Source organism: Saimiri boliviensis, chromosome 4 (genome assembly GCF_048565385.1).
Source record: "Saimiri boliviensis isolate mSaiBol1 chromosome 4, mSaiBol1.pri, whole genome shotgun sequence".
NCBI classification, from domain to species: Eukaryota; Metazoa; Chordata; class Mammalia; order Primates; family Cebidae; genus Saimiri; species Saimiri boliviensis.
Genome location: NC_133452.1, coordinates 164,344,506 through 164,369,172, shown reverse-complemented (window position 1 = coordinate 164,369,172; position 24,667 = coordinate 164,344,506). Strand labels below are relative to the sequence as shown.

At 46.5% G+C, this 24,667-nt stretch overlaps 2 protein-coding genes across 4 annotated transcripts in view; both read right to left on the bottom strand.

The window, feature by feature from the left end:
* LOC101027544 (butyrophilin subfamily 3 member A1-like) overlaps nt 1-5,280 on the bottom strand; it is a 15,047-nt gene extending 9,767 nt beyond the window's left edge. Inside the window, 3 exon segments of the mRNA XM_074398557.1 lie at nt 1-92; nt 352-639; nt 3,937-5,280. The exon segment at nt 1-92 is cut by the window's left edge and continues 256 nt beyond it. Of these exon segments, the coding sequence (XP_074254658.1) occupies nt 1-92; nt 352-639; nt 3,937-3,946 (390 nt within the window). The 5' untranslated portion in view covers nt 3,947-5,280.
* LOC101027850 (butyrophilin subfamily 2 member A2) lies at nt 3,198-24,667 on the bottom strand. 3 transcript variants are annotated; one of them, XR_005577491.2, is made up of 10 exons: nt 24,376-24,667; nt 23,810-23,920; nt 22,075-22,422; nt 19,101-19,382; nt 16,895-17,104; nt 16,417-16,437; nt 16,295-16,321; nt 7,264-7,420; nt 5,291-5,369; nt 3,198-4,023 (listed from the first exon to the last, which is right to left on the bottom strand). XR_005577491.2 is itself a non-coding variant. In XM_039462619.2 (8 exons), the coding sequence occupies exons 2-8, from the start codon at nt 23,889-23,891 to the stop codon at nt 14,143-14,145; spliced, it is 1,593 nt and encodes a 530-aa protein (XP_039318553.1). In that variant the 5' UTR covers nt 23,892-23,920; nt 24,376-24,659; the 3' UTR covers nt 14,061-14,142. The 3 variants fall into 3 exon arrangements, 2 of the variants coding, with proteins under 2 accessions (XP_039318553.1, XP_010336409.2); XM_039462619.2 differs by lacking the exons at nt 3,198-4,023; nt 5,291-5,369; nt 7,264-7,420 and adding an exon at nt 14,061-14,765 and having other exon boundaries at nt 24,376-24,659; XM_010338107.3 differs by lacking the exons at nt 3,198-4,023; nt 5,291-5,369; nt 7,264-7,420; nt 24,376-24,667 and adding exons at nt 14,061-14,765; nt 24,146-24,338.

The window sequence follows — 24,667 nt, the reverse complement described above, 5'->3', positions numbered from 1 at the left end:
ACTCATGGTCGGGACCAGGTGACAGGGCAGATCAGCGTCTTCACCCACCATGGCCAGGATGGGCCCAGGGGGTCCAAGCACAGCAAACTGAGCTGTCGGCACAAGCGGGAGGCTTCGTCAGAGGGTGCTGGGGTTGGCATCATGAGAGGAAGGGTGCTTCTCAGACAGGGAAAGTGAGATACAGAGACCCTAGAGGGGAACACGATCCTAAGGGAAGCACCATTTGTCTCTGAGTGACATGTGAACCCACGGGTTGGGACGGACTTTAGGTATGTGGAGGAGTTAAAGGTTCTATGAGGATATTAATAGGTAATTGTCTGCTTCAGAAACAAGCGTGGAATCATTCCTTACCTGAGCAAGGAGTGAGCAGCTGGACCAAGAGGAGGCAGACATGAAAGCTGAGCAGAAGAAAGGCCAGGGAACTTGCCATTTCATCTGTGCTGTGTATCAGGAGACACCAGAAGGTGTGAGTCAGACACTGTGGCCCAGAAGAAGCTTTAGGATTTAACATGGAAACCTCCACTTCCCCCAGGGCAAAGTCAAGTATGGTGACTGAAGATCTTACCTCTGCCAAAAATGTTTGTCCTTGAGTGTCTTTACCTGTAGTTCCAACATGGAAAATCACCTGTAAAACCATGTCTACGTAAAATGCACATCTGTTATCCGATCAGGACATCCTCACTCTACTGTTTGAAAATATTCAGCATCCTATTGCTTCCCCAAACTTTCTCTGCCCGTCCAACCCTCTGTCATCCCCCTCTGATTCATGCAGGACCCTCTTCAGTGGACTCCCTGGTTCTGCCCAGTCCACCACCATGAGTGTCCAACACTGTGGACCCCTCAAAGCCTCAGCTCTTGGCCATTATCATGTTCAACTCATGGCCCAGTGGACTCCTGGTGGGATTCAAGAAGACTGCCTGGTGGGGCCTTGGAGTCAGTGAGGGGCTGAACCCACCACATTTAATCCAAGGCTAGTGATCAGAGAACTGCAAATAAGACCAGGCCTTACTTCTTTCTTCCCTTCATAAAGTCATTCAACAAATACTTACTGAGCATCCACAAGGGGCCAGGCCCACTATGTTAGTGTTAAGGACCCAAAGAAGGTAAGCAATAGGCAAACACTCTATGATTCACAAGCTGAAAGTGATCTTGGTCATGGGACAAAACCACTGGAACTTTATTTACTCACAATATCATGAAATGTGAAAATCAGAATGTGCACAATTGGCCCAGAAATTCCACTTTCTGAAGTTTAGTCTAGCGAAGTACTTGCATGGGTGCAGGGAGAAGTCTCTGTGTGAACAACACTGCAGCACTATTTTTAATATAAAAGTGGTAACCAACTGAGCCAGCCACCCAGCAGAGACTGCTGAGGGGAACGATGACATCCGTCAGAGGGAATTCAGTGCAGCGGGTAAAAAGAGTTGATTTATTGTCATGAGCCTGGATAATGGAGATACACTAAGTGATCAAAAAGCACCTTGCAGACCTATACTAATGATTCAGTTGAAAACAAAAGCAAAGCTTTGCATTTCTGCATAACTACATATGTAAATGCCTGAAAATGTCTAAAAAGATGAATGCTGAACTGAAGATCAGAGGTTAGTGAGTGAAAGGACACTCTGGCCTTTTGCTCCCTTTACTTTTAAAATATTGGAATTCTTTAAATTTAAGTTTTTTCATGTATTACTTAACAATAATTATTATGAGTTATAATAGTGACTGGAACATATAAGCTGCTCAGTAAATACTAACTCCTTAACGGTTTCTCCCAAAACAAAGGAACATGAGGCCTGCAGCCCTAACACCTGCTGCTGTGGGTCTGGGGATGGCCTCTGAGCACAAGGGCTGCAGAGGGAGGTGGGACGGAAGGAACCGGAAGCAAGGGAACAGAGGTCTGTGTAGCGGCTGTCCCCACCCCCGCCTGGATCTTGCACCCACCCAGACTAAACATTGCATTTCACGTCTTCTGCTCCTCAAAGCTGCTCCTTATGTTGCTATAAATGGGGTGTCATTTTTACTATCATTGTCCCTGAGTTCACAATTTCTCTGCTATCTTTAGAATAAGACATATATTTTCATTCTTTTTAAAGGATATATGTATACTTTTCCCCTGATTCCATTCAATATATCAAATGAAGAAAAGCAAAAGAGAAAACAAGTTTAAGTAGTAGCTTATGCCTATAATCCTAGCAACTTGGGAGGTTGAAGTGGGAGGATCCCTTGAGCCCAGGAGTTCAAGACCAGCCTGGGCAAGATAATGAGACCCTGTCTCTATAAATCGATCAGTCAATAAAATAAAAAACTATAGGCCGGGCGCGGTGGCTCAAGCCTGTAATCCCAGCACTTTGCGAGGCCGAGGCGGGTGGATCACGAGGTCAAGAGATCCGAGACCATCCTGGTCAACATGGTGAAACCCCGTCTCTACTAAAAATACAAAAAATTAGCTGGGTGGGCATGGTGGCACGTGCCTGTAATCCCAGCTACTCAGGAGGCTGAGGCAGGAGAATTGCCTGAACCCAGGAGGCGGAGGTTGCGGTGAGCCGAGATCGCGCCATTGCACTCCAGCCTGGGTAACAAGAGTGAAACTCCGTCTCAAAACAAACAAACAAACAAACAAAAAAAACTATAGTAGTAATCATATACTTTGGTAGTGGGAATGTAAATATTTCTGGAAGGATTCTGGCCATATATACAACAAGGGCCTTAAAAAAAAGTTATATGCTTTACCAAGGAAGGCTATTAAAAAAAAAAAAGTTGTATGCTTTGACCCAAAAGTTCCACTTTTAGAAATTAGAATTGAAGAAAAAAAAATCAGAGATTAAGAGAAAAATTTATGTTTAAAGTTGTTCAATATAGTAAAATCTACAACAGCCAAATGTAGAAAAGGGAAATAGCCCAAACAAGGGAAGAGGTAAAAAAAAAAAGAATTGTATAGTCATACATTGAAATAAACTGTATCCATTGAAAAACGTTCCAAATGAATGTTTTGGGGAAATGATGAATGGAAGGAAAAACACATACTGTTCCTAAAAAATACAAAACAAGGTTTAATGTACGGATCTAATGTTGTTAAAACTATAAATAATTGTTCTTCATTCAAAACACAGTTCCTAAAGGCTGCATGGAAATAATCCCTTTTGCAACTGAACCATGCATTGTTTGTCTAGCCCCCACCTGTTGTATATGTATGCTGGTTCAGATTTTTCTATATTATAAATATTTCTGTAATGAACAAATTTACATATGAATCTATAAGGCGCATCTCTTGGAATAAATGCCTTGAGTTGGCCAGAACAGATTTTAAATATTTTTTTTCCCTTTTCTTATCACAATACGTTCTAAAGAACATGCAATTGGCTGGGCGAGGTGGCTCATGCCTGTAATCCCAGCACTTTGGGAGGGTGAGGCAGGAGGAACCCGATCACTGAGGTCAGGAGTTCAAAACCAGCCTGACCAACATGGAGGGAGAAACACCGTCTCTACTTAAAATACAAAAAAAAAAAAAATTAGCCGGGCATGGTGGTGCATGCCTATAATACCAGCTGCTTGGGAGGCTGAGGCAGGAGAATTGCTTGAACCCAGGAGGTTGAGGTTGCAGTGAGCCAAGATTGTGCCATTGCACTCCAGCCTGGGCAACAAGAGCGAAACTCTGTCTAAAAAAAAAACCATGCAACTAGTATATTCATTCATTTATGTTGTCTCCCTTCCCTCATACCAAATTCCAACCTCTGCGGGTCTTTATTCTTGTACTAGGTCTCCCCTTTCCTTGTGTACACCTGTGTGCAAGCGCAGACCCCTCAGGCACACCCCTCGGGCACCACACCCCTTCCTCTTGGCGAGAACTCTCCCTGAATACCCACTCAGCATACGGAGAGATTCAGCCCGTCCTCCCAGGCATCGTGGCCTGGATTCTAATCAATATCCCCCACTTACCTCTTAACATTCCCCTCTGAAAACCACAGCTCACAAAGAAGAGCAGTTAATAGGTCTCCATTCTTTCTATTATGGTTGAGTCTCGATCTGGAAGAAAGGAAAGAGAAAGCAGAGGCTGGCTGCTCACCGAGAGAAATAGTAACAATCGCTCTTTGGAAGAATTCGTGTTTTGATTGGCTCAGAGGTGATGTTTCTCATCAGTTGCTGGGCAGAAACCACTGCCGAAGGTTGAAATGAAAACTGAAAGTACATTGTACACTCTGAAGAAAAATTCCAGCCCCACCTCCCTTAGTGTTTGTGTTTCTCTCTTTCGTTATTGTGTCTATATGTATATACATATTTCTATATATTTACTTGCCTTATGTCTTTTATCATAATAGAAATATCGGCAGAACAAAATGGGAAAAGTTATTAATGTGGTTAAAGAGAAATATGTGCACTAATTAAAATGCTATTGTGGCAGTTTGCTAACATTTGCTTGCATGAATATGGGTACATGAAGGAAGAGGATATTTTACCTCAGAGTCAAATAAAAGTGTGAATGGAAAGAAAACCAGATACAATGCGTATTTTTTTTTTTTTTGAGATGGAGTCTGACTCTGTCACCCAGGTTGGAGTGCAGTGACAGGATCTCAGCTTACTGTGACCTCCCTCCGCCTCCCGTGTTCAAGCGATTCTCCTGCCTCAGCTACACGAGTAACGGGGATTACAGGTACTCGCCACCATCCCCGGCTACTTTTTGTATTTTTAGTAGAAATGGGGTTTTGCCATGTTGGCCAGGCTGGTCTCAAACTCGTAAGGTCAAGTGCCTTCCTCCTCGATCCCAAAGTGCTGGGATTACAGGCATGAGCCACCGCACCTGACCCACAATGCCCTTTTTTTTTTCCTTTTTCTGGAGATGGGGTCACCTAGGCTGGAGGGCAGCGGCATAATCTTGGCTCACTGCAACCTCTGCCTCCAGGGTTCAAGGGATTCTCCTGCGTCAGCCTCCTGAGTAGGTGGGATTACAGGTGTCCACCACCAACACTCAGCTAATTTTTTTGTATTTTAGTAGAGATGGGGTTTTACCATGTTGCCCAGGTTGGTCTCGAACTCCTGACCTCGTGATCCGCCTGCCTCGGCCTCCCAAAGTGCTGGGATTACAGGCGTAAGCCACTGAGCACGGCTATGATGTACACTTTTAAGCACTTCCAGCATCCAGGCTTAGGATCTGTTATAAAATAGTATAACTGGTCTGGTTTCCAGAGGCAGTGCTGCTAGACATGTTTTACCTTTTTCAGGAAATTTTTAGTGCAGGTGTTTCTGAGCATCTTCATTCACCCTCAGCTCTTGGTTTGTGCTATATTGCATTTACCTGTGCATTTGTTTCTCGTGCTGCCAGTGGAGTACATATTCTCTGAGTCTGGACTCTAGATAAACTGTGACTGATGTCTCTGTAAGAGATTCATGAAACAAATTGGTTCTCCTGTGGCCTAGGACCTCAAAACACACTTTTTGGGATTGCAAGTGATCAAAGTTCCTAAGGCTGGGAAGTGACTGGGGCTGATGGAATTTGCTTAGATTGCAACAGTTTGAATTTAGGCTGCGTAGTATCTGGTTGAGACGGATGGTCACCTCTGCGTCATGCATTTCCCCTTCTTCTCACTGATAAGGCCTAATTTTTGTAGGTACTGCCATGTGCTCTTCCATCTCATAGGTAGCAGAGGCCAAGGGACTAAGCTGGATCCAATGGTTTGTAGGAGAAAGTTGTGGGCTTGCACTTCCTTCAGAGACCCTTCAAAGGAGGGGCTACAATAGCTGGGGGTGTGAGGGTACACTCTCCGTACTTCCTCTTGTAGGATGTAGACTTTTGAGGACGTGGAGCAGCCCTCCTGGGACCGACCACGAGGCAACCTGGAGGTTGGAAGCCACATGCAGAGGCAGCAGAGAATGCTGTCAGAAGCAGGCTAGGGCCTGAATGACATCTCTGAGCTGCCAGATCAACCCTGGACTGTCACCATCTGAATTCATCTTAAGAAAACAAAAAAACAAGAAAACTCTTGTTTTGTTTAAGCCAGTGTATTTCTGGTCTCTGTTATTAGCAAAAGTACACTATTTTTCCCTCTCCCTTTTTCCTTCTCAGCAGTTTATCATGAAACTTTTAAAACATATGGCAAGGGTGAAAGAATTTTAAGTGAATACCAATATAGCTACCATGTAGATTGTATTGATATAGTTAACATTTTGTTAAACTTTTTTATTATAATCCATATCACTGTTCATTCTCTATCCATCCATCATCCTTATTTATTTCTTCATTTGCTTCTTTTTCTTTTGAGACGAAGTCTCACACTCTGTCTCCCAGGATGGAGTGCAGTGGCATAATCTCAGCTCACTGCAACCTTTGCCTCACAATTTCAAGCAATTCTCCTGCCTCATCCTCCTGAGCACCTGGGATAACAGGGACCCGCCACCACACCCAGCTAATATTTTTATTTTTAGTAGAGACGGGGTTTTGCCATGTTGGCCAGGCTGGTCTTGAACTTCTGACCTCAGGTGATCTGCCGGCCTCAGCCTTCCAAAGTCCTGCGATTACAGGCATAAGCCACTGTGCCTCATTTGTTTATATTTATTTTATTTTTATTTTTTATTTATTTATTTATTTATTTATTTTTGAGACAGAGTTTCGCTCTTGCTACCCAGGCTGGAGTGCAATGGCACGATCTCGGCTCACCGCAACCTCCGCCTCCTGGGTTCAGGCAATTCTCCTGCCTCAGCCTCCTCCTGAGTAGCTGGGATTACAGGCACGCGCCACCATGCCCAGCTGATTTTTTGTATTTTTAGTAGAGACGGGGTTTCACCATGTTGACCAGGATGGTCTCGATCTCTTGACCTCGTGATCCACCCGCCTCGGCCTTCCAAAGTGCTGGGATTACAGGCTTGAGCCACCGCGCCTGGCCTATTTTTTATTTTTTTTGAGACGGAGTTTTGCTCTTGTTACCCAGGCTGGAGTGCAATGGCGCGATCTCGGCTCACCGCAACCTCCGCCTCCTGGGTTCAGGCAATTCTCCTGCCTCAGCCTCCTGAGTAGCTGGGATTACAGGCACGCACCACCGTGCCCAGCTAATTTTTTGTATTTTTTTTAGTAGAGACGGGGTTTCACCATGTTGACCAGGATGGTCTCGGATCTCTTGACCTCGTGATCCACCCGCCTCGGCCTCCCAAAGTGCTAGGATTACAGGCGTGAGCCACCGCGTCCAGCTGCATTTGTTTATTTTTAAATTCACAGTCTATCAGAAGCTGTGTGGCTTGAAATTATAGCAGTAAGAATGATCACCCCACCCTTACCTGCAGGATCCAAGTCACTTTAACACAAAGAAGCAGCTGAGATGCTAAGCTTCAGATTAGGAATTTCTGGGCCCAATACTTCATATCGCTGAGCTTTGTAGCTTCCAAAGTGTCAGGCCCCTTGGTCCATTTCTCATACAGTCCTTTATACAGAACTCTGGGAAGTAAACAGATGTGAAATGGGGCAGAAATGAATTCAATGATTCAACAATTTTTTTTTTTTAAGAACCTACCACCTAGTAGATCTCAGCCACTGAAGTTCAAAATTAGTGAGGAGAGATTGCATAATGAACTGGTTAAGAGCACCAATTCCGAAGCCAGGTGGCCTGTGTGACCTTGGCCCACTTACCTAACCTCTCTGTGCTGGTTTCCCTATCTGTAAAATAAGCACAATAATAGTACTTGGCTTTAGGGTTGCTGTTGTGAGGATGGAATGAGATAATGTTTAGTTACAACAGTGTATCAAAAAGAGTAAGTCACAAGAATGTACTCTAAGTGAAAAGTGCACTTAGCCCTCCTCTAAGACCTAGGCACTTGATCCTATCTTCTCTTTGTCTTTTACAAGACCTACTGTGGTGTCCTGCATGCAACAGGTGTGTCTGTCTCCTTTATTTAGTCTCATCTCATCAAGAAATGTCCATTTCTCATGGTTATTATGCTGCCTCTGATGGCCATTAGGAACACCCATGAACACAAATTTTCTTTACAGCTAATATATAGATATCTGTCAGCATGTTCCAGGCATGCTGGCTCACTGTTTACTGTTTCTAGGCTTGCTTTTCTATCTTTATCTGTTGTCATCCACAACTGATTTGCCTGGGAACCCAAAGCCAGTAAACTAATTATTTATGTCTCTGCTTCTTCATCTGTAGGGTGGAAATAAGACCTGCTCCATAAGTTATTTAAGAAAGAGTTAGCACAGCCTCTGCAAGTAGTATCCCTCAATGAATTTCATTTCTTCTATTCTGAAAGGCTCCATTCTGATCCCTGCATTGATGACTCCTAAGTCCACCTCCCCTGAAGACAACATCAACAGATGCCTGCTGTGGAGTTGGAGTTTTAGTCTGAAGGGGAAGGGAAAATCTCTGAAAAGTTTGACATGAGAAATATGTACATTGAAAACAGCAGTGAGGCAGGTGCTAGGGAAGATGGGAGGTTAGGGTGCCATTTACTTTGTATTTGGTGAGATGATGCCTGCTGGGGTTGCATGATATAGCCTACCCTCATCCTGAGCCAGATGTTAGGAGATAGGGAAACCAGGAAGAAAGTCACAGGAAGAAAGCTCCCGTGACATTCTAGGCAAGAAATAGTGGCTTGGCAGTGGGGGAGAGGAGACTCGACTGATTACTAACATTAACACTAGGAACTACTTACGTAGAAACTGCCAAGATGTGCTTAGGGCTTTACATGTATTAATAAGACCCACAACAACATTAAGAGGTCGAAACCTTATTTCCCACATTTTATAGATGTAAAAGCTGAGGTCCAGAGAGGTTAAATAACTTCCCGTGGTTACACGAGTAGTTTCTTCCTGAGCTGGGCTCTGATTCCAGGCTGTCTGCTTCAGAGTCTGTGTTGTAACTGCTAAGCCGGACCATCAAAAGGAAGTGCAAATAGCAGGACTTCGCTATGAGTCAGATGTGTTGGTTAAGAGAGAGCAAGAGAAGTCTAAAATGACTGTTAGGCAGTGTCATTCACTCAGATAAAGATGGGTAGGCAGGGTTGATGGGGGGAATTTAGTTTTGGACACACTCATTGTGAGATCCCTAGTGGGCACTGAGTTCAGGGAATGTGTGGGGCTGGAGACAGAAACACAGGGGCTGGTGGGGTCTGCTTATGGGGTAGAGCTCTGAAAATGGATTGGATTGGATCTTACAAGAGCATACGTGGTACAAAATGAGAGGCCAAGACCAAAGCCTAAGGAGTATCAGCAGTTCTAGAGCAAGTGAAGCAAGAATTCTGAGAAGGAGCTCCCTAGGAGTAGGGAAATAACCAAGAGGGTCCTGGGGATTGATGAGGCAAATGCCACACAGGCAGGAACACCTACTCAGGCAGGTCTATGAAGAACTCAGGGCTGTCCATGCAAGGCCCAGTGCCTCACAGCTATAATCCCAGCACTTTGGGAGGCTAAGGCAGGAGGATCACTTGAGGCCAGGGGATCTAGGCAGCAGTCAATTATGATCACACCACTGAACTCTAGCCTGGGTGACAGCAAGATCCTGTCTCTGAAAGTAAAGCATGGGGGTGGGAAGGAAAAATAGAAATGTTTAACTGATTTAATGGTTGAGAAACCATTAGTAACTGATAGAAACAATGGTTATGGGTCAAGAGCAGTGGCTTATGCTTGTAATGTAGCACTTTGGGAGGCTGAGGTGGGAGGTTCACCTAAGGTCAGGAGTTCGAGACCAGCCAGGCAAACATAGCGAAACCCCCTCTACTAAAATCACAAAAATTAGCTGGGCATGGTGGCACATGCCTACAGTCCCAGCTATTTGGGAGGCTGAGGCAGGAGAATCACTTGAACCCAGGAGGCAGAGGTTGCAATAAGCAGAGATCATACCACTGCACTTCAGGCTGGGCAACAAAGCAACGCTCGGTCTCAAAAAAAAAAAAAAGGAAATGTTTATGGTGTGGTATAGCAGTGGCTATCTTCATGGCAGACAGTGCCTCAGGGCCATGCATATGTTCTCTTTCTAAGACATTGCTTGTATGGAAGTAGAGACCTAGAGAGAGGCAAGTGGGGGTTTACTGCCCAGGGAAAGGGGAAGCAGGGCAGTTACAATGGGAAAACCTTGAGCTTCCTATATGGCATAGCTGACAGACTCTGGAGTGGACCCCTTATGATGACTCCTCTTGCAGTTTGTAGCCTGTACTTGCCCTGAGTGTAAGCTGAACCTGTGGCTTGCTGCCAACCAATAAAATATGGTAAAGCTGATAGGATGTCCCTTCCATGACTACATTATGTAGTGTAAGGCTCTATCTCGCTAGCTGACCCACTCTGGAGGCTCTGTCTTGCTAGCTGGCTATGAAGAGGAAAGCAGACATCATGGGAGACCCACACAGCGGGGGGCTGAGGAGGCCTATAGGAGCTGACAGCAGCCTCCAGCGCCGGCCTGCAGGGATCCAGGGCCCTCAGTCCTACTGTAGAGAAATGAATTCTGTCAGTGACCTGAGTGATCTGGAAAGAGGAGTCTCCCACATTCAAGACTCCAGACGAGGCAACAGCCGGGCCAGCACCTTGACTTTTGCTTCGTGAAGTTCTGAGCAGAGAAGCCCACTCAGCTCTGCCTGGTCTTCTGACCCACAGCAACTAAAATGATAAATGTGTGCTGTTTTAAATCCCTTAGTTTGTGGTAATTTGTTATGCAGCAATAGATCGCTAACACATTAGGTAAGGAAAACAGGCAGTGGCAACAACACGAACATGAAGAGGACAAAGAGAATAACGTGTTTCCAGCCCGGACCCGTTACCTGGACTGCACATTTATTACTGACCTGCCTACTTGACATCTGCACGGGGATCTCTGGTAAGCTCCTCAACCCGAACCTATCCAAAGCTGACCTCCGGATTCTGTGCTGGCTCCTCCCCCGGCCTCCACAGCCTGCTTCTCCCTCAGTTTCCCCATCTCAGTAAGTGGCACCTCCATCTGGACCGTTTCTTAGGACCAAAACCTGGTGGTCACCCTTGATGCCCTCCTTTTAGACGCCGTCTCTAAGTTTCACAACAAAGCAGCGTTACTCTGTCTGGGAAATAAATCCAGCATCCTAACATTTTCATGGCTCCTCCCTGCTCCAAGTCATCTGCATCTTCCCCTGGATCACTGCAGCAGCTCCCAGCTGGGTCTTCCGGCTTCCATCCACCACCCGGACCCACAGCCCATCTCAGTCTAGCATGTGAAGTAACTTCTTAAAACATAAGTGAATCCAGCGCTTTTTCTGCTCTAACCTTCCACCGGCTCCCCTCTCAGAGGTAAAGCCCAGGCCACCACGATGACTTTCAAGGCCATATGCGATCCGGCCCTCAACCTCCTCTGGCCTTGTCACCTCCTATTCTCCTGGACACCCTGTGTGCTCTGGCCACGCCAGTCTCATGGCTGTTCTTCACACAAACTGCAGAGCTTCTGCCTCTGGGCTCTGGCACTGCCGTCTCTCAACTCGGAATGCTTTTCTCCCAGGTATTCTGTGCCTCGCTCCCCTTGCTCATTACCATCCTTTTAGAAATTGTGATTTCCTATATTCCTTCCCCTGATTTATCTTCTAATCAGTTATCATCATCAAACACACCATATACGTCACTACTTATTTTGTTTTCTGTCTTCTACAACCAAAAGGTAGGTTTTTAATGAATGGGACTTTCTGCTTTGTGCACTTCTCTGCCCCCAGTACCAAGAACACTGATTGGCATGTAGTTAGTACTCACTGATTTTTGTTGAAGGAATGAATGAATGAACTGAACACAGAAGTCCTAAGGGAAACTGGAGAGTGAGAGTCCAGGGTGTGGATGGAGAATTAGCCTGACACAGGAGACAGGACAACTGCTTCTTAAATCAGAGAAAACAGATCAGGAGGGGCAGGTGCAGGTCAGGGCAGTGACAGGAAGTCTGAAATCTCCTTTTGTTTTCTCTCTGAGCTTGGGGGAGCCCAAATGAATGTCATTAGTGTCCTTCCAAAGGAGACCCTAGAGATGAATTTTTCTCCTTTGCCATATGAACAAGGCTAAGGGCCCTCACCACACACCAGTATGCTGGGGTGTGCATGTATCTATGATCTTAGATTTCCCAGCCTGCAGAATTGCAAGAAATAAATTTCTGTTGCTTACAAACCATTCAGGCTTGGTGGTATTTTTGTTATAGCTGCCCAAATAGACTAAGACATACACATTAACACAAACAACCCTGCCTTCCATCTTTACAAATCAGGTATTGAAAGAATCACTCCTGATTCCTATAATAATGTGTCTATTTGCAACTGCAGTAATAAAAATTTTGATTATTTAAATTCTTTCAGTCCAATTGGATTAGTGAATTATCTAAAGCCTAAAATACTACCATTCAAGCCAGAATTTTAGATGCTTGTTAGTATTAGGGTTCTCCAGAGAGACAAAACCAATACAATATAGATGTATAAGCAGGCGTTTAATAGGGAAATTGGCTCCTGTCATCAAAGAGGCTGAGAAATCCCACAACAGCCCATCTGTAGGCTGGAGACCCTGGGATGCTGGTGGCATGGCTCAGTTTAAGTCCAGAAGCCTCAGAACCAGGGAAGCTGATTGTGTAACTCTCAGTCCAAAGCCAAAGTCCTCAGAACCCAGGGCTTCCTGGAACAAGTCCTGAAGTTCAAAGGCTGGAGAGCCAGGAGTTCTGATGTCCAAGGGCAGAAGAAGAGTGTCTCAGCTCCAGAGAGAGAAGAATTTGCCTTTCCTCTGCCTTTTTGTGATACTGGGCTCCCAGTCAACTGGAGGGGAGAATTTCTCACTGATTCACATGCCAATCTCTTGTGGAAACACACTCACAGACACACCCAGAAATAATGTTGTACCAGTTGTCTAGGTATTCCTTAGTGCTGTTGAGATGACCCCTGAAATTAACCAGCACATGGATTCACTTCCAGGATCCACTATTCCAGTTTTCAAATACAGTCTGGCGATTCCGACGGAGAACTCTGATACACTGTTACGGAGTCCCGAAGGTTAATACCATTTTCATAATAACAATAATGAAACACTAATTGTTTTTCATCTTATTCTCTCAGTAGGGTGCAGCAAAGTTTTTTTGAGCCTGTATGCCCTATGATATACTAATAGGTTTCATAGAAAAGCAGATATGAGAATACAAACATCTTCTATTAAGCCAGACGTTAGATTTGGAAAAAGTTAAAGAATGTCATACTTCCTGATCTTTTGTTTGGACAAACTAGATTGCTTTTTCATAAAATATCCTATTTATGTTAACCTATAATTGATTTATTCATGCTATTTTAACACGAAATAATAAATAACATTTAAAATTTTTGTTTCAATGTCAAAGACCATAAATATTAACAAACATTAACCCAAATAAACAAAAGCTCTTCAAGGTCCTCACTAATTTCTAAGTGTCTAAAGACATCATGAGACCAGGAAGTTTGAAGTTACTGGAGCCCCCACTGAACCGGAACGCTCAGGTAGATCTGGTCCAGTACTGCCCCGCTCCACCAGGACCTCAAATCTCAACCACACTCGAGGACAGAGTACTGACTCCTTGTTTACTGCAGGGGCACCTGACTCAACCACACCCACATGTCCATGTTCTTCATTCATCTTCATCCCAGGTCCAGGCCTGTGGGTGTGTGCTCTGGAAATCCTGGGGCTGGGTGGAGATGAGTCATCGTCTCCTGGGACCCCTCAGCTGTTATAGTGGGACTCAGCCACCCTCACAACCTTGGTCCCTCTCAGCTCTCTGGTTCCACTTCGTGTCTCTGACCTGCATATCTGGTTCCCTCTCCCCTCCGGTGGTCGTGTGGATTCCTCTCTTCTCTCACATCCTGGCAAAAACTGTTGGCTTCATTCCAAGTCCATGGCATCTGGTGCCAACTGGCATACTGGGCTCAATGTCGTCACCCTGATGCTAAACAGCAGGTTCGCTGCCAATCAGCTTCTCACACTTTCTTCCTGGCTGGGAGCTGTGTAACAACTAGTTCCCTACGCCTGGATCCCATCCCACAGTAACAAGCAAATGAACTGCTAAAGCCACAGCCTAGTCAGGAGGTGAACAGGGGCTGAGGTCTGGACGGGGTGTGAAACAGGCAGCTGCAAGACGTCCTCTTATGTGACCAGAGCGGGGAGGGCGTGTCTTCCACCAGGGGCATTGTGCGGTGGCTGCTGAGATGGCCAGGGCTTGTCTACATGGCTGTGAGACCAGGGAATTGATCCTGTGGGCTGTGGTGGGTCCCTGCCCTGTGAAGTGTCAGGCCCTCTTCAGGCACCGTGACCCCATCGGCTCCTGTGAGTGCGGGGCAGATGAAGATGGGGCTGTCATCAGATCCTAACCTGAAGAAGGGCCTCATAGGCACAGAAAAGATTGAACGGGGGCATGTGTAGATGTGTGATCTGTCCCTCATGTTGTAGAAGGAGACGTCTCCAGCTTCATAGTCCAGGAAGACGCCCACCCGGCAAAGGGACTCCTTCAAAGGGAGAATCCTCTCAGGGGACGACAGGGCCCGGTACTGGTTGCCAAACATCTCCAAGGTCCAGAAGCCATTCTGAGGAAGCAGCAGGAACTCCCCTTTCCTCTCAACACTGTCTCCACACACCCCCACAGTCCACACCATCACGTTTTCCACCTCCACCTCCCAGTAATGTTTCCCGGAGGCAAAGCTCTCCCGGCCCAGGACACAGGGCTGACTGTCGAATCTCTCTGGGTTGTCTGGCACGCTCTGCCTGTATGGGCCGCGCCTCACACTTCTCCGGTCCTCTGACAGGAAGAGCTCGGGATGAGCGGTGTCTGGGTCCAGGACCACATCGGCTGCAGAGGAAGTCTCAGGTTTAGGCCTGGGGTCTCAGGAACCCTGGGGATTGTGGGGTTCCTGATCCCCAGAGAGGTCTCAGATATCTGCAGGGGGAATCCCTATGTACTGGCCACTTCCACGAAGGGCTCCTGATTCCAGGCAGCTCATACCCTGAGAATTACTGCAGCTGCACTTCTGTCTCTCCAGAGACAGAAACAGCGCCCTCAGGTTCAGATGAATCGAGGGTCTATGAAATCCAGAGAGTTCAGGAAATGAGCCAAAATTAATGGTTCCCACTTTTTTTCAGTATTCTAAGATCCGTTCCCTTTTCTATTCAAGACATTTGATCTCTGCGACTGCCTTTAGTTAGAAACTTTCCAATTCGGCTGAAACCATCATAGAAGCTTTATCTCCTGTCATTCCACTACACTCCCCTCAATGGATCCATTAAGTGAGTCTCTTATTACACACTGTCCTGGGTGGGGAAGGACCTCTTCATTGGTCCTATAGGTTGTTTTAATGGGTGAGAACTGATTTAAGTGACCGACAAGGGCACCCTTCAAAGGATAAAGAAGGAGAATAACTGAGTACAAAAGAAAACCTGCTGCCTGAGGGGTCAGTGGGCAAAGTCAGGGAAGACACACTTCAATCCAGTTTTCCCTTAACCACACGCGTCTGATGTCTGCCAGTACGACTTCTCCCACGTGGGAAATGCCCCAGGAGCCAGGCATCCTGCAAACCGCTCCCATCTGCATGTATTCTCACTTAACTCAGTCTACCTCTCTACTGCGTTAAAATGATTTTCTCCTTTCCACAACTTAATATATCTGATTGTGACAAGTTGTAATTGTGTCCCAAAATGACAGTGGCAATTTTAAAACTCACCAAAGAGGAATCTGGTAAAGCGTGGATTCTGGTGCTGACGGCCACAGGTACCAAAGCATAACATGTGAAGTGCTCACTGAACGTGGGTGATTGGTTTCTCTGTGCTCTCCCACTCATCCTCCACTCATCTGAACTCCCTCCCCTGGCAGGCTACATGCAGAGTAGCAGTGCTCTCTTAGAAGCAGAAAGGTATTTCTGGCCACCTATTTGTACACCATCGCATCAGGCTTGTTAGGGACCCTTGTGGCCTCTTCCCCGCGTGGGTCTTCAACAGTGCACAGTCCACACCAACCCCAGGGCATACATTGCCAAGACAGCACTGTCTTCTTTCAAAATGATCCGGGATCAAAGAGCAATAACCTCTGAAACGTAAGTCTTGGGGAGGCTACTATGCATGGGAAAACTCTGGCAATCACGCATTAAATTACTCTAAAAGAGAAAGGGTCCTGGGACATAAACTGCAGGGTTAACTGAGAGTTGCCAGGATTCCCTGACAGAAGAGATGCGATGCATCATTGCTGGGACACTGTTGATGAACTGACCCCAATTCCCTGCTGTCCCCACCTAGCCCTGGGCGCCCCTGCTCTTCTCCTCTAAGGAGTCCTGTTAGCTGGCTAGTGGGGAGAAAGCTGAGGTCTGAGGGAACATCAGAGGCACTCACCAGCATGTAAGAATGTTCTTCTCCATCCTGCAAGGGACAGACAGAGGTGAATGTCGTAAGATGCTGCTCACTGAACCGAACACAAATTGTACACGCAGTAGTTCAGGAAAAGCTAAACTTACTCAATTCTTCTTGAAGTTGCTCTGAAAAACAAACAAAATCATGTCCTCAATAGAACTAAGAGAAACTGAGCTTGTATTACACAATGCCGAAACCATCCTGTCTATAAACACCAACATCATCACCCTTCCCTTATGCCTAGGGAACTCTCAGAAACCAGCAATGATACGTGATCAGATGGCTGGGTAGTTTCAGCACATTGTTAGACTTGTTTCTGTGCAGTCATGTAGTGCTGCATATAGCCCGGTACATGAATGCAACGTGTGCAGCACGGAAGAACGAAAGCTCCGAAAAATTCATTCTCAGGACATGCGAGTCCCAAGCCCTTGCTGCCGCTGCTGCTGCTGTGCGTTTCTCTCTCTTCCCTAAGCCGGTACCTGGCAGAGCTGTGGTCTTTCTATGACAGTGAACTGTCCTCCTACTCATTTAACTTTTTACAAAAGTTTCTATTTTTCCACACTTCCTTTCCCAATTCCTTACGTGCAATTTCTTTTTCTTCCTGTTCAACCTCCTTCTCCCCTGACAGAAGAATCTTTCTTTCCCTTTGAAGTTTCTTGATGCAACTGATGCTCACAGCCACAAAGATGATGAAAATAGCCAGGATGATAGCCAGGGCCACCGTCCAGGGAGATGTGGCCAGGATGATAGCCAGGGCCACCATCCAGGGAGACGTGCTGGGCATAAAGGATTCTGAAAAGGCAGGCAGAAAAGTCCACTTAGTTTGAAATAGAACATCCAAGTGAGAGTGCCCTTAGGAACACACCTGAAGAGCTCCCTCAGCCACCTGCTCTGCTGGTTTCTACTTCAGAAAACTCAGATGAAGAGAGTGATGCTGGCTCAGAGCTGGCTGATACCTCAGTGGCTTCCAGGCCAGGGCCCAGAGGCAGCAAAGCAGAAACATCTGGAGTCAGCACGGGAAGGACCCGGTGTGTGAAGCTGACCCGCCGTGCTGAGTCAGCACAGCCACCACCCCGCCTCAAGCCACCATCACTCACGCCTGGAATACTGCAGTGCCCTCCTTGTTCTGCCCTTACCATCGGCAGTCTGTCCTCTGCAGAGCAGCCCAAGTGAGACCATGTTAATTATTTGCTCAAAACCTTCCAGTGCTTCCCATCTCACTCAAAGAGTCAGTCTGTTTATGACCTGTGCTGCCATATATAATGTGGTTGCATCACCTCTGTGAATTCATCTCCCCCTACTTCCTGAACTCACTTCATTTCAGCCATGCCAGCATCACCTCCTGGGGCTCCTGACAACTGTCAGACATGCTCCTTCCTCAGGCTCTTTCTGTACCTAGGCTGCTCAGTCCTTCAGGCTTTTGATGGTTCCTTGTCTTGATTGCTCAATTTCCATCTTTACAATGAAGTCTCCTCTGACCACTCTGTTAATAATTCCGACGCTTCGACCAGGTGCAATGGCTCACACCTACAATCCCAGCACTTTGGGAAGCCGAGGCGGGTGGATCACGAGGTCAGGAGTTCAAGACCAGCCTGGCCAACATGAGGAAACCCTGTCTCTACTAAAAATACAAAAATTAGCCACCTGTAATCCCAACTACTTGGGAGGCTGAGGCAGGAGAACTGCTCAAACCTGGGAGGCAGAGGTCGTAGTAAGCCGAGACAGTGCCACTGTACTCCAGCCTGGTCACCTGAGAGACACAGTGAGACTCTGTCTCAAAACAATAATAATAGTAATTATTATTATTATTCTCATGCCTCACACCCCTGGGATGCTCTATTTTCTCTTTGCTTAATTTTTCCTACATGCTCATCACCATGTGATAGAATATATAGATGATTATTTATTTAATCACTTGTTTCAATTATTTCATATATTTCTCTGACTTCTTTTTTTTTTTTTTTTTTGGATGGAGTCTCACTCTGGGCCCAAGCTGGAGTGCAGTGGCGTGATCTTGGCTCACTGTAACCTCGACCTCCCAGGTTCAAGCAATTCTCCTGCCTCGGTCTCCTGAGTAGCTGGGATTACAGGCATGTGCCACCGCACACAGCTAATTTTTGTAGTTTTAGTAGAGATGGTGTTTCAACATCTTGGCCAGGCTGGTCTTGAACTCCTGACCTCATGATCCACCTGCCTCAGCCTCCCAAAGTGCTGGGATTACAGGCATGAGCCACCACACCCAGCCACACTCTCTCTCTAGAATGTGAACTCCTTGAGGATAGAAATCTTGATACATTTTGTTCAATTATTGACCCTTGATTTCCAGAACAGTCTTAAACATAAGGAATGCTTATTGAACATTTGTTGAATATATTTATGAATATCTGTTGATAGGGAATTTCCCTAGCTCTGTCTTTTGGGAAGTCCCATAGGCAGGAAGAAATGGCTGCAGCTATGGAAATGCCAAGTGTAGGCAGTCACCCATCCACACCATTCTCCATGTTTTATGGTTGTCCTTAATATTTTATAATTGTTGCAGCATAAAGACCTAATCAAGAAAAAAAAGACCAGGCTGACCCTCAGAGAAGAGGCTCCTACTCCTGTGTGTTGGGACTCTTTGATTCTCCCTTTGTGGCAAGGAGAGAGGCCTCACCTCAGCTGCAGCCTCCAGCTCCTCAGGGCCCAGGACCATGCCACCCACACTGCTGCCCCACCCCCCCTCTCGGCTCCATCTGTGTGCTGAGGATCCCCCATGCACTCGATGAGGCTCAAAGGTCAGAGAACTCACCTGGAATAAAAATGACACTTTCCTTCTCCTGGCCGAGCAGGGTGTTGTTGATAGAGCAGGACATGTTCCTCACGGACCTGTCTCTGATGATCACAGCTGTGGTGACCATGAAGAGGCCGTCTGTGTCAGGGGTGGAGATCTCCTTCAGGGCAGGCACAACTTCACCACAGGGGTCCCTCCACACTGTGAGGGGCTCTGGGTACCACCCTCTGGATATGCACTCCAGCCGGATGCTCCCATCCTCTTGAATCTTGATTTCAATGAGGGGCTTAGAGCCAAAGCCTAGAGAGGGAGACCAGGGCTCAGCCCAAAGGCAGTGGTGTCTTAGCCCCTACTGCACCTCTTCTGTGAAGGAAGGAAGGATAGAAGAAAGAACCTTGGTTTTGGAGAACATCACGAGACCAATATGCAAAATAAATTGTGAGATCTCTAAGAGAAAGGCTTGCACTGCACACTCTTCTTTCCGCTCCACCTGAAGGCCCCATCATAGCACCAAACACCTGTCTGTCTGCTATCAATGCTTGCTGTGTGTTATTCTGGCAAAGACTAATTTTCTCACTTCCAGGAGGGTGTGTCCAAATTCTCAACCTGCCTGTTGTGCTCCTGGGATGGTTTCTGTGCAGATCTCAATTTCCTGAGGCTCTAAAATAATACACTAATGACAGAAACCTGCCAAGTTTGCATAATCTTATTTTTTCCTTTTTTTTTTTCTTTAACTAGAGATGGGGTTTTGCCCTGTTGCCCAGGCTGGTCTGAAACTCCTGAGCTTGGGCAATTCAACTACCTCGACTTCCCAAAGTGCTAGGATTACAGGTATGAGCCACCACACTCAGCCTTTGCAGAATCTTAAAAAACTTTGACCCAAAGTCACCAAACTAGTCACTTTTGTCTAGTTCAGGGCCTCACATCACCATGGCTATCTATCACTATAGGAGGTGACTGTTTTTAGGAGAACAGACAGAGCTCTCTGGCAAAGCCAATTCTTATTCTAATTCACAGTTGTTTACCTCCCAGAGGTTCCATCCATTAGACAATTTTCTTATAGTCCTGTGAGAGCATCGGTGTATTAGAAATATCTAGATGCCCGTGGGATCCTTAAGATAACCATATCGCCTCCTCAATGTCGGAGATCAGCATCAAAAATCCTAATAATTCAGGCTCATTTAAATATATTCTACTTTACTAGAATCTTCAATAAAAGAGACTATCAAGAGTGAGAGAGCTGCAAAAGCATGGTCCTGGGAGACCCTTCAGCCACGTGCGATCATCCAAACTTCTCCTGAATGACTCCTTGTTAAGTTTCCCAACAAATTATACCAAAGACAGGAAATTAAAGCAATCACTTAAGTCTAATGCTTTCTGCTCACTCTTTTTTTTGTCAGGAGAAGAAAAACTAGTTGTGCATTTGAAGGCTCATGCAGAAATCGTAGAAATAGAAAACTATTTTCCCCTGCTCATGGCCTCAGCTGAGGAATGCTTGTGCTTCTCAAGAAGTGAAGAAATTAAATTAGAAAAGAAATTAAAATAGCTCAGCAAATTGGAAAACAAAGTCCTACAAAACATTCCATAGTGTTCAATACAGGTAAGCACGACACAATAGATTTAAGGGAAAAATCAACCACCAACCAATCCAACAAACAGAATACAATAGGCAAGCAAACAAAAAGTCCTACAGCAACCCAATTCAGACTGGAGAAGGCCAGGCCAGGGTCAGTTTTACAGAGAAGGAGCAGTGGGTCCCTGCCGCATAGAAACCACTCATTACTGGGCAACACTGCAGTGCTGATGTGCACACAGTCAGGACGCTGGAAACCCTCCTTCTGTAATATTCTGTTTTAATCACTTGTAAGGTTGCCTTTGTGGGTAGCAAAGATGGGGTCTCCCACCTGTTATGATTTGTGCCCCTCTGGGAAGAACCCCATTTCCCAGTCCTTGCCTCATTGGTCTGATGGACTGAAATGCCACCAAGAATTATTCTGCACCTTAAAGACTTTTTCAGTTCTGAAGTATACTTTTTAAAGCATAATACACTAACCCAAAGACTGAGGTAGTCACTTAATGTCACCTTAACAAACTCCTGCTGGGCATGGTGGCTCACACCTGTAATCCCAGCATTTTGGGAGGCTAAGGCAGGTGGATCATGAGGTCAGGTGTTCAAGACCAGCCTGACCAACACAGTGAAACCCATCTCTAACAAAAATACAAAAATTAGCTGGGCATGGTAGCAGATGCCTGTAGTCCCAGCTACTCAGGAGGCTGAGGCAGGAGAATTGCTTGAATCTGGGAGGAGGAGGTTGCAGTGAGCCGAGATTCTGCCACTGCACTCCAGACTGGGTGACTGTGCAAGACTTCAACTCAAAACAAACAAACAAACAAAAACAAAACAAAACAAACTCCTAGAAATCCCAGTATTTCTATGCGGAAGCCTTGCCAATCTCTTCTCAGCTAAATTCTTAGTGTTCCTTTGTGGAGTTAGCAGGAATTATACATAATTTTGCTTCTGTATTTAGTTGTGCTTTAATAAAATCATCTATTTACATATAAGTCATTCGTTCTATAATCAGTATTTCAAGAAAGAAGAAAAAGTCAAGATTAACATTTATCGAAAAATCAGATTTTGTATGTCGTCATTCTCTGGGCAGTTCTTATTGATTCTAGTTGCCCCGGGACAATATTTGACAGTGTCTCCTCTCACTCTCAGAAGTGCTAAGGCAGACATAAGACTTTCTTTTCCGAGATGAACTATTTTCCCCTGCTCATGGCCTCAGCTGAGGAATGCGTATGCTTCTCAAAAAGTGAAGCCCATAGCTTAGCAAGGTAAACCCACTCATGTGGCCCTTGTGCAGGAAGAAGCCACTCTCCCTGTGGAAAGGGGACTCCAGACATTAGTCTGCAATGGGCCTGAAGTTAAGGAAGAAACTGTCCCCAAGAGTCACACTGTGCAAAAGTAACAAAGCAAAAGGAAGTGATGTACCTGCCACCACGAGGCGCAGGATGGCCTCATCATAGGACCTGCCTTCTTGGAAGTAACAGCGGTAGGTGCCGTTCTCCTGGGCTGTGACGTTGTGTATGACCAGGGCCACGCTGCCCCTGCTGATGTCCTTGCTCACAAAGGTGGTTCTTCCTCGGTACTCCTCCATCTGCTCCTCTGTTCTCTGTCTCCCACCCTTATATACGAACACTGCCGGGGAGAAGTGAGACCGGAACCACCGCACCTCCATGTCCTCAGCATTTTTCTCAGGGGACAGATGGCAGCGTAACGTTGTGTTTTCTCCCACCATGGCCAGGATGGGAACAGCTGGCCCCATGACAGTAAACTGTGCTGTTCAACAAAGGGATAGAGTCAGACAAGGACACGTCAACACATCTCTAAGGCAGGAAAGGAAGCAGATACTCCAGGGACAAGGAAGCAGATATTCCAAGGCCACAGGGGTTTGGGGGCTGAGAACTTCTGGGGCCCAGTAGCTGTGGCTGGTCGGCAGTACCTGTCCCTGGGAGCAGGAAGTATTGAGTCTGCTCCTGCTTCATAAAGGAAAACAGTGGGGAGCCCACCTTGGCACCCTCTGTTCACCCTGTGCCGCTGAGATTTTCCACCATTCTGCAATCTAGTGCTGTGCCTGAGTATAGTGTAAACTTGAGCTGTCCAACAGGGTATACATCTGCTAGGTATTTAACAGTTACGACTGAAATGAACTCTAAGTGTGAAACACATACAGATTATAAAGATTTAAAATTTCAACATGTCAAATATCTCATTGGTAATATTTTGTATTAACTCAGCCTTTACACATTGATATTTGATTATTTACATAAAAATATATTATTAAAATTTATTTCATACATGGTTTTACTTATTTCTTTTTTTTTTTGATACGGAGTTTTTCTCATTGCCCAGGCTGGAGAGCAATGGTGCGATCTCGGCTCACTCTGACTTCCGCCTCCCAAGTTCAAGCAATTGTCCTGCCTCAGCCTCCTTAGTAGCTGGGATTACAGGCTCCCACCATCATGCCCACTTAATTTTTAGTACTTTTAGTACAGATGGGGTTTCACTATATTGGCCAGGCTGGTCTCGAACTCCTGACCTCAGGCCATCCACCCGCCTCAGCCTCCCAAAGTGCTCGGATTACAGGCATGAGCCATGGTGCTCAGCTCACTTTTACTTTTTAAAATAAAACATAGACTGGGCACAGGGTCTCCGCCTGTAACTGCAGAGCTTTGGAAGGCCAAAGTAGGAGGATTCTTAAAAGCCAGGAGTTTAAGACCAGACTGGACAAAACAGTGAGACCATTATCTCAAAACAAAAAAACAAAAAAAAATACTTGGTCGTGTGTGGTGCCCCTTGCGTGTACTCTCAGCTATTTGGGAAGCTAAGATGCGAGGATCCATTGAACCCTAAAGTTCCAGGTTTCAGTGAGATATGATCTCATTCTCCATTTACTTTATTCCAGCCTGGCTACAGAGCAATACACTGCCACTTAAATAAATAAACAAATAAATAAAAAGTTAAAAAACTTTTTGAAAATGTGCTATTGTACACGCACTTGACCTTTGTGCCTGGCTGTATTTCTTTCGGACAGGGCTGGTAAATTCAGTGGGCATGCTCAGAATGAAAGGCTGAGTCAACGATCCCACAGTCCTTTCCCTTTGCAGACTGCAGCGTTGACGCTCCTTTCCCACAGGTGACAGCAGCACGCGGCACACATTCCTACCTGAGACCAGTGCACGCAGGCTGAGGAGGAGGAGCAGGAGGGAGGCTGGCAGGGAGAAGGGCAGGGCAGCAGCAGGTTCCATGAGCACCGGGGCAGGCAGGGACCCGAGGCCTAGGGTTACAGGGAAGAGAATCAGCCTAGGAGTCTTGGCCCCTCGGTGCTGGTCGGACCCAACCTCTCCTGTCACTCAAGTAGGTCTCATCAGCCCCCAACGTCAGCGAGTCCCCTGCATGTGAAGGCTCAGGTACCTCCCGAGAGAGGGTTCCCTAAACATTCCACGGAATAAGCAATCAGGGCCAAGATGGAGCGGGCCGCTTCCCGCCCTCCTCCACTCACTTCTCCGGCCAGCGTCCGCTTTCTTCAGTGGTCGCTGGAATCTTCCGCACCCTCCTCCCTTCCCTTCCCGCTCCCCGCACCCAGGCCGGGCCACGGGAGGTAAAGCCAGGCCAGCCCGCGCCTCCCCGCCGTGGCCTCCCTCTCCCAGGCCCCGCGCTCGCGTCCACAGCGGAGGCCGCTCCCCCCACCGCCCCGCCCCGGAGCTGCGGCGCCTCCCCTCCCCTCCGCACCTCGTAGAATTAACGTGGCGTCTTCTTTTCTCCTCTGGTCCTCACACGACGATTTTCCGGATACAACTCACCCATTGGCACAGTCACCACCAGAGAACAAAGCATCCCAAACAGAAGAGAAAAGCTTTCCTCACTTCCCATTAATCGCGAGGTCCGGAGTAGCGCGAGACCGGGGATCTGGAACCCGGGCCTTGGTGTCCGAAGAGTCGGAGGATTTCCACTGAACAGTTTAGAGCCCAGGATTGGTCGGGTGCGGGTGAACCAGCCAATGGTGTCTCGAGCCTTATTTCTC